General features: G+C 36.3%; 1 protein-coding gene across 1 annotated transcript in view; it reads right to left on the bottom strand.

Moving 5' to 3' along the window:
* The window catches only part of LOC129674883 (putative bifunctional UDP-N-acetylglucosamine transferase and deubiquitinase ALG13), a 51,177-nt gene that overhangs the window by 20,569 nt on the left and 16,577 nt on the right, over window positions 1-14,031 (bottom strand). The window contains exons 8-17 of the mRNA XM_055604965.1: window positions 13,467-13,542; window positions 12,110-12,218; window positions 10,478-10,542; window positions 9,872-9,972; window positions 8,227-8,354; window positions 7,143-7,389; window positions 6,649-6,762; window positions 6,108-6,231; window positions 5,481-5,601; window positions 4,141-4,196 (exon numbers count right to left, since the gene is read on the bottom strand). Coding sequence (XP_055460940.1) covers window positions 4,141-4,196; window positions 5,481-5,601; window positions 6,108-6,231; window positions 6,649-6,762; window positions 7,143-7,389; window positions 8,227-8,354; window positions 9,872-9,972; window positions 10,478-10,542; window positions 12,110-12,218; window positions 13,467-13,542 — 1,141 coding nt within the window. The remainder of the gene's footprint in view (window positions 1-4,140; window positions 4,197-5,480; window positions 5,602-6,107; window positions 6,232-6,648; window positions 6,763-7,142; window positions 7,390-8,226; window positions 8,355-9,871; window positions 9,973-10,477; window positions 10,543-12,109; window positions 12,219-13,466; window positions 13,543-14,031) is intronic.

Below are 14,031 nucleotides of genomic sequence, written 5' to 3' on the forward strand. Positions count from 1 at the left end.
GGAAAGGAAAGGAAAGGAAAGGAAAGGAAAGGAAAGGAAAGGAAAGGGAAAAGGAAAGTAAAAAAGAAAGGAAAGGGAAAAGGAAAGGAAAAAGAAAAGGGAAAGGAAAAAAGGAAAGTAAAAAGGAAAGGAAAGGAGAGGAGAGGAGAGGAAAGAAGAGGTGAGGAGAGGAGAGGAAAAAGGAAAAAGGAAAGGAAAGGAAAAGGAAAAGAAAGGAAAGGAAATAAAGGAAAGGAAAGGGAAAGGGAAAGGAAAGGAAAAAGGAAAGGAAAGGAAAGGAAAGGAAAGGAAAGGAAAAAGAAAAAAGGAAAAAATAAGATAAAAAAAGAACAGAACAGGAATCAACAAACATTGTTCACAGACTACTCCCAATATCATGTTTTTAACCCCTGTCCTCCCTAAAAAAAGACACTGACTCACAGACTGGATTAGAAAAGAGAATACTGTCTACTGCATCCAAACCAAAAAATAAACAAATAAATAAATAAAATAAACCTTACATAAACGTCAGACATCATCTTGAGGTAAAAATATAAAAAATGATATTCCAAGTAAATGAAACAAGTAAGTTCACTTTTAAATATCTCACAAAATTGACACCATACTAAAACTATTCTGAAGATATAGGAAAGGACACTACATTACAAACAAACAAAAGAACATGAGGGTATTTTTAAAAGAGTTAAGCAACAAACACAAAGGCAACCAAGTTCATAAAAGTAACACTATAGCAGCTTAAGTCAGATATTGACCCTCATATACTCAAAGTGGGAGATTGCAATAACCCATTCTCACCAAAAGACAGGTCCACCCAGACAAAAAAACTAAACAGAAATGTTGGAGTTTCTGTTTAATGTCATAGTAATAAATGTCAATATAATGTCAGAATGTCATAAACCAAACTTACCTAAATACAAAAGAATATACCATTTTTTTCCTCTTTCTCAGCAGCTCATGTACTTTCTCCCAAACTAACAAGATACTGGACATATAGCAAGTCTCAACAGATACAAGAAAACTCAAATAACATCCTGTCTGACCACCATGGAGTGAAAATGGATTTCAGAAGCTCAGCCTGCATCCCTGGAGGCCTGCTGCCACCAAGGAGAAACAGAGGTAAACTGCACCTGCTCCTCAGGGTTCCATTTTCTGGCACACAACTCAGCCTGCATTGCTGGAGGCCTGCCAATATCAGAGACAACCAGATGGCTAAAGGCCAGCGTAAGAACACAATCAACAAAAGCCAGTGCAATACAGCAGTACCAGAACCCAGCTAGATTATCACAGCAAGCCCAGGATATCCTAAGACAGGTGAAGCACAAGAAAGCAATGTTAAACCCAATTTAATGAAAAAGATAGAGGCCTTTAAGAGGAAATTAATAAATGTCTTAAATACAGAAAAATACAAACAGGTGGAGGAAATGAATAAAACTGTTCAAGACCTGAAAGTAGAAATAGAGGCAATAAAGAAAACAGAAATTGAGGGAATCCTGGAGATGGAAAACCATGGTAGAGAACACAAACTACAGATACAAACATTACCAACAGAATACAAGAGATTGAAGAGAGAATTTCATGTGTAGAAGATACAAAAAAAAAAAAAAAAAAAAAAAAAAAAAAAAAAAAAAAAAAAAAAAACCTGATATATCAGTCAAAGAAAATGTCAAATCTAAAAAGTTTCTAACACAAAACATCCAGGAAATTTGGGACACTATGAAAAAGAGGAAACCTAAGAATAGGACTAGAAGGAGAAGATTCCCAGCTCAAAGGCCCAGAAAATATTTTCAACAAAATCATAGAAGAAAATTTCCCTAACTCACAGAAAGAGTTCCCTACAAATGTACAAGATGTTTGTAGAACACCAAATAGATTGGACCAAAAATGAAAATCCTCTCACCACATAATAATCAAAACGTTGAATGTACAGAAGAAAGAATATTGAAAGCCCCAAAAGACAGACCTATCAGAATTACACCAGACTTCTCGGCAGAGACTTTCAAAAGAGCCTGGGCAAATGTCTTGTAGTCTCTAAGAGACCACAGATGCCAGCCTAGACTTCTATACCCAGCAATACTTTAAATTAATAGAGATGGAGAAAACAAGAAATTCCATGGCAAAACCAAATATGAACAATAATTATGTACAAATCCAACTCTACAGAAGACACTATAAGGAAAATGAACCGAAGGACATTAACTACACCAACAAAAACATAGGAAATAAATAGCCCCACACCAGGAAAACTACAACAAAGAAAGTGCACACATTTGCGCGCACGCGCACACATACACAAACAGACACACACAACCACCACCAACAACATCAAAATAAGAGGAATTAACATTTGTTGTTCATTAATATCTCTCAACATCAATGGGCTCAATTCCCCAATTAAAATAAACACAGACTAACAGAATGGATATGAAAACAGGATCATTCTACTGTATAAAAGAAACACACCTCAGCAACAAAGATAGATTTCCCAAAAAAATGGACTCAAGAAACAAGCTTAATTAGCCATTCTAATATATAACAAAATAGACTTTCAACAAAATTAATCAAAAGAGATGGGGAAGGACACTTTATACTTATCAAGGAAAAAAAATCACCAAAAATGACATGACATTTCTGAATATCTATGCTCACAATTGAAGGGCACCCACATTCATACAGACATCGGACCCTACACATTAATAGTAGGAGACTTCAACACCCACTCTCAGCAGTAGACATCCAGACAGAAATAAATAATGAAACTACCAGGAGTTATGAATCAAATGAACTTAACAGATATTGACAGAACATTTCATCCAAACACAAATGAACATACCTTCTTCATAGCACTAATGGAACCTTCTCCAAAACTGACTGTTGGTATAGTGTTCTTTTGGAATGTTTACACTTTACCCTTTTTCATTCAAATGCTGATTTCTCTCCCCCACTGTCTGGTTTCAATCAGGACATTGTACTGTGCTATTTATTCTAAGCATCACCTGTCTCAACTTTGTGTAAAGATGCCAAAATAAAACAACCAGCCACAATGTTGAGCAAGGGAAAGGAAGCAGGAAGAGAGGGAGGAGCCAGAGGACAGGAAAGTGGGAGGGAGAGGAGGGAGAAAGGCAGAAGAGAACTGGGAGAACAGAGGCAGGAGCAGAGCTCTTGGAACAACATGGAGAGATGGACTGGACCTAATATATCACTAAAAGAAAGTATAATGTGGGAAATCTAAATGTTAGGAAACTATGAGGGCTTGGAGGTTTAGGATGGAGTAACTATTGCCTGACATTGTGTTCTAGGTTAATTAAATAAATCCCAGTCTCTGTGTGGTTATTTGGGTTTATAGCTGTTTAGGATTAACAGCAGCATTAACAAAAGATAAACCAATAGTAAATAATAATTACCACCTACAACAACTGACCATATATTGATCATTAAGCAAGCCTCAACAGATACAATAAAATTAAAATAACCATGGATTAAAGCTGGACTTCAACAAAAATGGAAATAACAGGTTTTATACATACATCAATACACACATATACATGTATATGTATGTATGTTTATAAAACACAAATACTGATAACTGAGATTTTCATTTGATTACACTGAGTGGAACTTTTAGGTTGCCTGTTTGGAGTAAAAGCTAGTAGTTTGTCTTTGTGAAGGAGATCACGTTGAACATACAGTTCTTATTCTTTTTTTTTTTCTTTTAAAGATAAAAATAGCAGTCTTATTTATTAATTAAAGGATTTGAAATTCTGTTTGTTTTTTTTAATTTATTAATAATTACAGTTTATTCACTTTGTATCCCCCCCCCCCTGTAGATCCCTCCCTCCTCCCCTCCCAATCCCTCACATTTCTTATTCTTACTCCTTTCAAAGTATTTCCAACTTTCTGCTTTCTGGACACAGAGAAGTAGGGTTCTTTAGTGGGTCTGCTTTGGTTAGTGACATACAAAGGAAAATGGTTAAGTGTCCTCTTCAATGTCAATACACCATTAACTACTGCTTTTTAGTTTCTACCTTGCGATCATAAGTGAAGGCCCCATCTGAGTCCCTAAGCAAGCAAGTAACAGGCTTCTACTATGCCCTTACTATACAGTGCATGAGCTAGCCATGTTTGTTATTATTAAATACCTACCAGGTTTGCTGTCGATACAGTTGAGGTATATACACTGGAAGTTTCATAGTTTTGTTCTAAAGGAAATAGCCAAAAAAAGAATATTATTAAGCTTGAAATTCTATAAATAATAAATATAATAAAAATAAATCCAGATCTACCTTACCTAAAAATAATCTCCATGATATCCTACTAGAAAACCAAGAAATATGCGTATACAGATTGTTTTAACTTGGCAAAGCAAAATTGTTTGTAATTGTATTTTCTTAAATTTTACGGGCCTATTTTCAAAACTAAAATGCATAAATGGTTGAAAGCAATTTGAGCTTTCCTATTATGAGACAGAAGACAAGGTAAGCTGTCAACAGTACAAATTTCTGCTCAAAATTCCGTTAGGTGTCAAGAATATTTTCCTCTATAAAAGTAGGAGAGAAAATGTTGAAATCTCTTATTAGTAAAGTCACTCAAAATGTCTCATACTTCCTTAAAGTAAACAATTATCCAGAACTTTTTGAACAGTAATGTATTATTGACTGGTAAATGGCAAAAACAAGCAAAGCCACAATACAAAAGAAAATAACTGTTAAGTGTATACAGACAGTTTTAGAGACAAATTTCAGTTTGGGTATATAAGAAGAATGGAGTATGTTTGGGGCAATGATGAAATTGTAGAGCTGATTGTGCGAATGCACCAAAAAAAAAAATCAAAAAACAAAAACAAGCAAAAAACCACTGAAGGATACACTTTTGAGTAAGTAAACTTTTGGGTATGTAAATTGTATCTCAAGTTTAAAAATAATGTATCTGTGCCATTATCAAAAGCATGGCTGCTGGGCACAGTGGCACAAACCTGTAACCACAGCAATCAGGAGGCAGAGGTAGGCAAATGTCTGAGTTCGAGGACAACCTGGTCTACAAAACAAGTAAAGGGCAGCCAAGGTTACACAGAGAAACCCTGTCTCCAAAAACAAACAAAACAAAAGACTATATACAGCCATTGCCACATTTTAGGCTTTTGAAGCTCAATTTCTTCACGTATAACACAGGGGTGCCATGTTTCTCGTAGCACACTAAAAACTGCCATTCAATCATAAATACTTACTAGCATACAGCATTTAATAAATACTATTTTTTTTTAATTCAAGTAAGAGCTTATAGCTTTTGTAGGCTCTGGAATTTGAACTCAGGGCCTCAATCTGCATGGAGAACACTTTTACCCACTCAAAGTATCTTACCCTGCACGGAGTGAGATGCTTCAGATACCACATAGACATGAAACACTGCAAAATATTTGCAAGTACTGATATACAAATGCTACAACAATCATCTCTTCAAAAGTTACTGAGCACTAACTAACTCACCGTTGTCACACTGGACTTTGCTGTTTTTTCCATTCAAAGCTGGTTTGCTTGAGCTATAGCCCTTCCTTGCCATGTAACATGCTGAAGCAGCAGGATTCGTTGTAGAGGGACCACCATTTCTCTGTACCAAAGAAAGACATACACATGGGAATCTTTCTGTATTAGTCAAAACCAAAAGAGCTAGAAGGCTGTTCTAAAAGTCAATTAAAGAACAAGAACCTAAATTTTGAGTTACTACTGTAAGAGAAATGCGTGATTATTTTAATACTTTGAAATTCAAAATAGGGGAAGAAGACAGAAAATGTTCGTTTATACATGCACCAGGATGTCTCCACCCATATCTTCTTCTCATAGCAAGTTTAAAACATGTCTTTTCTTAACTTTAATGCTCTCTCTACATAGTTTCTGAGTATTTTACTAAGTTTTTTATACAAAAATGTTAAAATTAGGGCTGAGGAAACAGTACAGAGGTAGAACACCTTACATGTGTAAGACGCTAGTTTTGATCCTTGGGGTGGGATGTGGTGGGGTAGGGTTGGAAATCATATTTAACATTTCATCATAAAGCTTTTAAAAAAAAAAAAAGAACAAGAAACATCTTTTCCAGTGAAGCTTTCACCCACTTACAGGTAAAGTTGGATAAGCAGTCTCATTCCCTTCTTCAAGTGCATAATATGTAACAGCTTCTTCCGCTCCATTCTCTGGAGCAAAACCATACTGGCATCCCTTATTTGTTTTACGGTGGCTACGCCTAAAAGAACATAATTTGAAAATCAAAACAGGGAAATAAGTTAAAATATGGTAGTCATTTGCTTCTAATTACTCAGTGAAAGATAAACATATCGAAACAGATGTTTTTAGGTTTTCTGTGTATGTGTGCTTTGCTTGCATGTATGTCTGTACACAAAGTGCATAGAGAGGCCTGGTGCTGGTAGAGCAGAAAAGGGTGTCACACCCCCAGGAACTAGAATCACAGATGGTTGTTAGCTACCAAGTGGGTACTGGGAATTAAGCTCATGTCATTCAGAAGAGCAGTTGATGCTTTTAATCCCTAAGTCACCTTTCTAGCCCCAAACTGAGGTTTTAGAAAGTTGGTACACATTATCATTGCTTTGTAATAAAACCTCACAGATTTTTTCCCTTAAGTTTCAACATTTCAAATTCTTACCGAGACTTATTTGAGACATTATCAGAGCTCTGGCAGCACTTTCTACCTGGACCAGGATAAAATCCAACTTTAGGATTTGGAATGTTTTGCCTGTTTAGTAAGTGAGATGAATCCCTAGGAAAAAAAGAAAAAGAACAGCAAGTGCTTAACTCTTGCCAAATTAACAGTTTTCTGAAATCATTCAACTAGAAGAATTTTTGTACTAGTATTAAGCCTATCCAATATTAATGGATACAGAGGCATATTTCATAAAGATACTTGTAACAGACGGCATTCTATGTTTGATCATCTCTTTAACAGTTCACATTTCTGCAGGCAATGAAAATACAATTATGCCAATAGATAATACGAATAAGTACAGATGAGCTCTATGTTCTCTTTTGGCACAAACTATAAAACTTGTATTTGTCAATTCTACTACAATTCAGTTCAGGAGTGATTTCTAAAACCCCAAACAAAGACATACATTATCATGAATATCAGCTCATTCTTACCTGGGCAACCCACAGCCCCAACCTGGTCTCTGAGATGAATGTTGAGGGTAGAAATGTCCAGTAGACATAATCTGGCCAGTTGTCTGTGAGTAGTACAATAGTGGGTCATGCCTATATTGCATATTATGCTGAATCCTATTTGGCAGAAGGGGACATCCCCTGCTATAAGCCATAGTCATGTAAACTTCTTTCCCTCGAACTTTCTTCAACATCTTCTTCCGTTGTTTCATGTTCATCTCTGCCATAACTTTCAGAAAACACATAGTAAATAAGCTTTATAACCAAAGTAAAAGGTCATGTTACTCTGCTCTCATCATACTGTAAAACTGTCAGATACTTTTCTAAGGAGCAAATCAAAGTGTATGTAAGTTTAAGGTAGAAACTTATGTCGTTTTCAAGGGTGGACTTAATCTTCAGTTGGAAGGGCCAAAAAAACAGTTCATTTCTATGTTGCTGGGCATTTCAATATTCGGTATTTCAGCCCTCTATAATTGAGAGACTTAGTCATTAAAAATTTGGGGTCATCTAATTTTCTCTAAAACATTATATTGAATACTTTGGTTGCTTTTGAGATATCTTCCTGGTTCTTTGAAAATATTGAAAATATTTATCAGCTTAAACTTATATGAGGTCAACTCCCTCCTACAAAGTTACATCCACTAATGTCTGAAGATAATTTTATTGTTACACTAGGCAAAAGAGGCTATTAGATCCTTGGCAGAGACAACAAGGATCACCCTAAAATTTAGAGGATAGCCCTCTCCTCTCCACCAAAGCATTAACTCTCCCATCACAATAGTGTAAAAGAAATGCCAGTGTAAAAGATATATGCAGGACATATATCATACCTTTAAAAAGTAATTTTTCTTTTTGGTTTTTAAGACAGGGTCTATCTGATTAGCCCTGACTGGCCTGGAACTCACTCCATAGACCAGGCTAGCCTTGAACTCACAGAAATCAGAATGCCTCCTGCTTCTGGAGTGCTAGGGCTAAAGGCCTGAGTCATCACTGCCCAATTAAAAAGCACAACTGTTAGTAAAATAAACTACAACAGAAGAAGACAAAAAACATTTAGGATACAAACCCATTTCAGGGAAATAGACTCCATTTAGACTCTGGTAACCTGTTAATTGATGAAGAGGTATAGCATTCCAGGGAGGAAGAAGTGCCACTTGGTTGACTGGTTTTACGTTGGCCAGTGGAATTGCATGCCTTGAAGTGAAAGGTACCATAAAGTCATTATAACACACTTAATTCTCATTCACTACACAAATGTTGACCTCTAGTTTCATTTTTAAGAACATTTTTTTTTTCTGTTGTTCTTGGAGACAATGTCTCACTGTGTAACCATGGATATCCAGGAACTTACTACATAGACCAGGCTGTCTTCTTCAGCCTCCTGAGAGTTAGAATTCAAAGCATGTGCCACCAACCCCCGGCTTAAGGGCATTTTCTTTAAGTCTGTTTCCACAGGATTTCCTAGGCATTTGTTGTGTATTTTTCCCTTTAGTTTAGACAATCTAAATAAATGTAGTTTACACAATTTCATAGATGGTTAGGAGTACATACACATGTGTGCATGTAAACAACAGTTAAGGAAAAAAGAGTTCATGAATTTGAGTGGAGAGAGGTAGTATACAAGAAGATTTAGAGGGAGGGAGAAATGATTATATCGTCATCTCAAACATGAAATAATTTTAAAAACTCATAGCAAGGGCTTGGGGATACTACTAGTTAAAAGTGCTTTTCTAGCAAGCCCAAGATCCCAGGTTTAATTCACATTACCAAAACAAACAAAACACAAAGCATCAATGGCCTGGGCCTTCTTAACCACCACATAATGGACACACTAAATGAGGTAGAAATTAACTTTATTGTTTTAAAGCTGCTGGAATTTTGTTGTTAGGTCAGTTGACCATAGGTAATATATTTTTTTAGACTTTTTTTTATTTTAATTTTTATTAATTACACTTTATTCCCTTTGTATCACCCCTGTGCCTCCCTCCCTCCCCCATCTCCATGCATGCCCTTCCCCAAGTCCACTAATAGGGGAGGTCTTCCTCTCTTTCCTCCTGATCCTAGTCTATCAGGTCTCATCAGGAGTGGCTGCATTGTCTTCCTCTGTGGCCTGGTAAGGCTGCTCCCCCCTCAGGGGGAGGTAATTAAAGAGCAGGCCAATCAGATTATGTCAGAGACAGTCCCTGTTCCCATTACAATGGAACCCACTTGCACACTGAACTGCCATGGGCTACATCTGTGCAGGGGTTCTGATTCTTGGTTGGAGTATCAGTCTCTTAAACTGAACCACTAGCATTATTATCATACTAGTACAAAATTCAAATTCTTGGATCCTACCTCAGAATTACTGAATGAGAAACAGGGAATGAGCTTGATTTCTGTTTGCAAAGCCTTCAGTATAAAATGTAAAAAGCAATGAAATAACTCATCTTGATAGCAGCAAAGACTTAACAACACACCTTTCCAATTACTATGAATAATTTTATATCAGAATTTTATTGAAACTAATTTGACATGACAAATAAACAGGGCCATACTTAAACTTTAGAATTTTTATATATAATACCTATTTTGATATTTCATTCTTTAACATTCATTTTAGTAATCAAAATAATTAGATCAGCAGATAATTCTGGTTCTCTCACCTAACATCGTGATAATTCTCGATTTAATGAGTAAGCACCCATCAAATTTAATTACTATAGTCTTACCTTTCTGCCAATTCCTCAATGAAAACTACTACTGAGTTTTTATCATTTTCAATTTCTTGAATATGACCATTGTAATATTTTCCACCTGGTTCCATGAAAACCTGAAAGACAGGGAGAAGTAGTTGCATATTTCATCTGGTCTTGACCACTGACAAATCTATGTTCAAACAACCATTTTTCTCCAAACATAATTTAATGTCTACATTTTTAAAGTAACTGAGATCATGGCTAATCTATGACACATATATCAACTTACATCTAACTATCACAAAATATGTAATTAAAATTTAATACAACACAAACAATAAAATCTTAAGCATTTTGTAAAGAAGTCTTGATCAAAGTCTTTGTTGCTGTGTTAAAGATCTAATGCAAAGCCTTAGACATGCTGGCCAAGTATTTTACCACTGAGCTATTCCCTAAACCCTTGTTTTACTCACACAAGGTCATGGTATAGCTATAAACCTCAGCCTGGAGTTGAATGTATGAATCCTGGGTGCCAAGATGACAGACATGCATCAGTAAGCTCAGGGTGATCAACTCACATTAATGATTAAAGGTGCAATCTTGGAAAAACAACTCATCATCTTTGAAGAGGGAACTAACCTGACACTTGTCGCCCAAACAGTAATGTCTTCCAGCATATTCCGTGCATTCTGGTTTTTGAAGTTCTATTAGAAGAAAAAGATGATTAAAGCTCAATTTAATGGCTTTTTGTTTGGTTGGTTGGTTGGTTTTCCTTTTCCAGGTAGAGTTTTTCTGTGTAGCCTTGGCTCTTCTGGACTTGCTTTGTAAACCAGGCTGGCCTCAAACTTACAGAGATCCACCTGCCTCTACTTCCCAAGTACTGGGGTTAAAGGTGTACACCACGACATGAGGCTTAATTGATTCCTTTCTTATTATACATTATTTATCTAATTTACTTTAACAAAATGTATTTAACAATGATGTCATTAGAAGAAAGAAATGTCCCAAAGGGCCATTCTAACACTCTTGGTGGATTATTTCTATGTCAATTTATTAAACAGACCTACCAGAATAGTTCTGTACTTTAAAGCAGAGTTAAATTTGTCATTTTATGTCTGGTTAAACATGAAAGTCACATTTTTTTTTTCTCCAGACAAGGTTTCTCTGTGTAGCCTTGGCTGTCCTGGACTAGCTTTGCAGATCAGGCTGGCGCTGACCTCACAAAGATCCACCTGCTTATTTCTCCCCTAGTGCTGCGATTAAAGACTTGAGCTACTGCACCTGGCTGAAAGTCATAATTTTGAAGTAATGGCAAGCAGTATCATGTACATGTGTGTATTCATTTCTATGTATTTTTTTGCTTACATTATTCAAGGTCTAATTAACTATAATGAATTCATCACAGTTCAAGGAATGGAATGTGAGACAGCCCCTTGTGGATGGTATAGGAAGGTCTAGTTTAATGAATTCAGTAATATAGCTAGAGAAAATTATTTTATATTATATTGTTAAATTATATTAAGAGTTGTTTTTTATAAATACGTTTTGTAAAGCACCAGACAGAAAACTTTAGATATCCTAGACTACCAAACTTTCAAAAGAACTTCATTCTGGGACGGGTAAGGACACTTGTACCTGAATATTCAAAATTTGTCAATTAGACTGGATGGTAGGGGCACAAACTTTAATCCCAGCACTCAGGAGACAGACGCAGGTAGATCTCTGGGTTCAAGGCGAGCCCGGTCTACAGAGCAATTCCCAGGACAGCCAAGATTACACAAAGAAACCCTATAGCACATAAAGCATAAAAAGAAGAGAGAGAGGACAAAATTTGTCCACTGACTTCCCACACAATGCCCCACATCATCCGAGCATGTATACAGATAAATACACAAAAGATAAACAAATGTCATTTTAATAAAATCATTCCACTCTCCTATAAAACTTAAACTTAATGATCACTGATGTTTGAATCACGTAATTTTCATGCCTTATGACTTCTTATAGTTTAATAAAAGTATGTCTTACAGGAAATAACTCGCAGGTGGGCAGCAGTGGCAAACAACTTTTAATCCCAGCCCTTGGAAGTCAAGGATCTTTGTAAATTCAAGGCCAGCCTGGTCTACAGAGCGAGTTCCGGGACAGCCAAGGCTACAAAGAGAAACCCTATCCCCCCAAAAATACAGCAAACAACCCAACAAAAGAAATAACTTGCAAGATGATCGCCTGTATCTATCAATATTCAGAACTAAACTGCTGATACTTTAGTACCTTTATTACTGTCCAACCAAGCATCAAATTCTATATTGCGATAGATTTCTGGAGCCAGACCTTTCAGCACCTTATAAGGAAAAGGCATCTTCGGTGGATTTTCTGAAAACTGAAATACAAATAGTCATACTACAAAATCATTCTTTTATGAATGTAGGTTCTTTTCTTCTTTTGAAAACTGTATATAATTCCCCTTTTGTTGTTATAATAGCACAAAAATTTACTATGTATTTAGTAACAAGAGACTAAAAGAGCCAGACAGGCCTAAAAACAGATAGGTTTTACATACAAAAATATTTCTCCTGTTTCTTCAACTTTAAGAGGTGGATGATTAGAGGTAATCATGGCTTTGGCTTGGCTCGGACTGCGGCCAGTCAAGCTGGTTCAGTTCTGCCCATTTGTGAAGAATGTGGGGTCCATAGGATCTCTGGGTCACACTGCCCTCTCACCGCAGGACCTTTCTCCCAGGCAGTGAGCAGTGAGAAGAGTCTGTGCCACCAACCACAACTGCTCGGTGATTGCCAACATGAGGCATAATGGCTCCAAGCCATGCATGGACGTCTTATTGAGAGCTTGGGTACTGGCTGTTTTTCCAAGGTTCTAACCTCACCGCAAAGAAAAATGATTGCTGCTCTGGCCTCCCCCATCTGGGTCCAGAAAGCAGTAGGGGCAGCATCTGCACCCAGTGCAGACAAATCTGGCCCAGGTATGGGTGCCAGCGCTGACACTGCAGAAGAGTCTAACAATGGAATTTTAGCTTGGAACTAAAGATAGTCATCTAAGAAGAGCTGGGCTTAATCACTCAAAATGCTGCACAGAGGTCACAAAACAGACTAAAGGTGTAAGAACCCTAACATTTAACACATGCCTGTGGGGCAAGAGAAGTAAGACTGGGTAGTGAAGGGTCTGGACAGATTTGAATTTTTCTTTCTCGCTTTCCCTCACTTAACCATATGTGAATTTGGCTTCAAGTATCTTTAATTAAATATTCATTGCCAAAAAAGAGATGATGATTAGTACTTAATTTCAAACTTACACGGCATTGCCCATAAAAATGAAACAACACAATCACAGTATTGATTACAAACTAATTATCTATTAATTTCAAAACAAAAGTTTGTGAAATACCTCAAGTGTTCAGAGTTAGTTATAAAAATTCTAGTACTTCTTAAGAATAAACATTCTTACAAAATATATATTTTACACTTTGTGGCAAGCAGGATTTCCACGAAAAAAAACATAAGCTTTTTTTTTTCCCCAGCTCTATATAATTAGAATGGACTAATATGGTCTTGTTTTAAACTATGGTGCTCGAAGAAAAGTGTTTGAACATAATTTGCCTGAGAAGATATCAAACCTTTACTTCTTCTGTTCCTTGTTTACTGGCTTTTGGTGTACTTTCGACATTGGAGCAGGCACCAACCTCTTCATTGCTAATTGAAAAGATTCAGAGAGAAGAGTATGATATAAAAACAGCAGTTACTTGTTTCATGGAGTGGAAGTACTGGTTTCTTTAAAAACACAGTTATGTTATATAAATATGTTTTCGTTTTAATGTTTTGTTTTAATATGGGTACATTTTCACCATATTTCCACTGGGTTTATGTTGTTAAGTATATTTTACAAAATACTAATTTCCTTTTAAGATGGTCCCAGTGACCCTGACTACTAATGTTTACATCACACACACACACATACACACACACATACACACACACACACACACACACACACACACACACAAAGTGTACCAACACCATAGTGCCCCAACCCATCTTGGTGGTTTCTCTTTCTCCTGCCACCAGGAGGATGGTAAGCAGACAAGCTCACCAAGCCAAATGTAGGTTATTCCTTTTACCAGCCAAGAAAATCAGTAATAATAATAATAATAATAATAATAATAATAATAATAATAATAATAA

The sequence above is a fragment of the Psammomys obesus genome, unplaced genomic scaffold (genome assembly GCF_907164565.1).
Source record: "Psammomys obesus unplaced genomic scaffold, mPsaObe1.curated_primary_1811, whole genome shotgun sequence".
NCBI classification, from domain to species: Eukaryota; Metazoa; Chordata; class Mammalia; order Rodentia; family Muridae; genus Psammomys; species Psammomys obesus.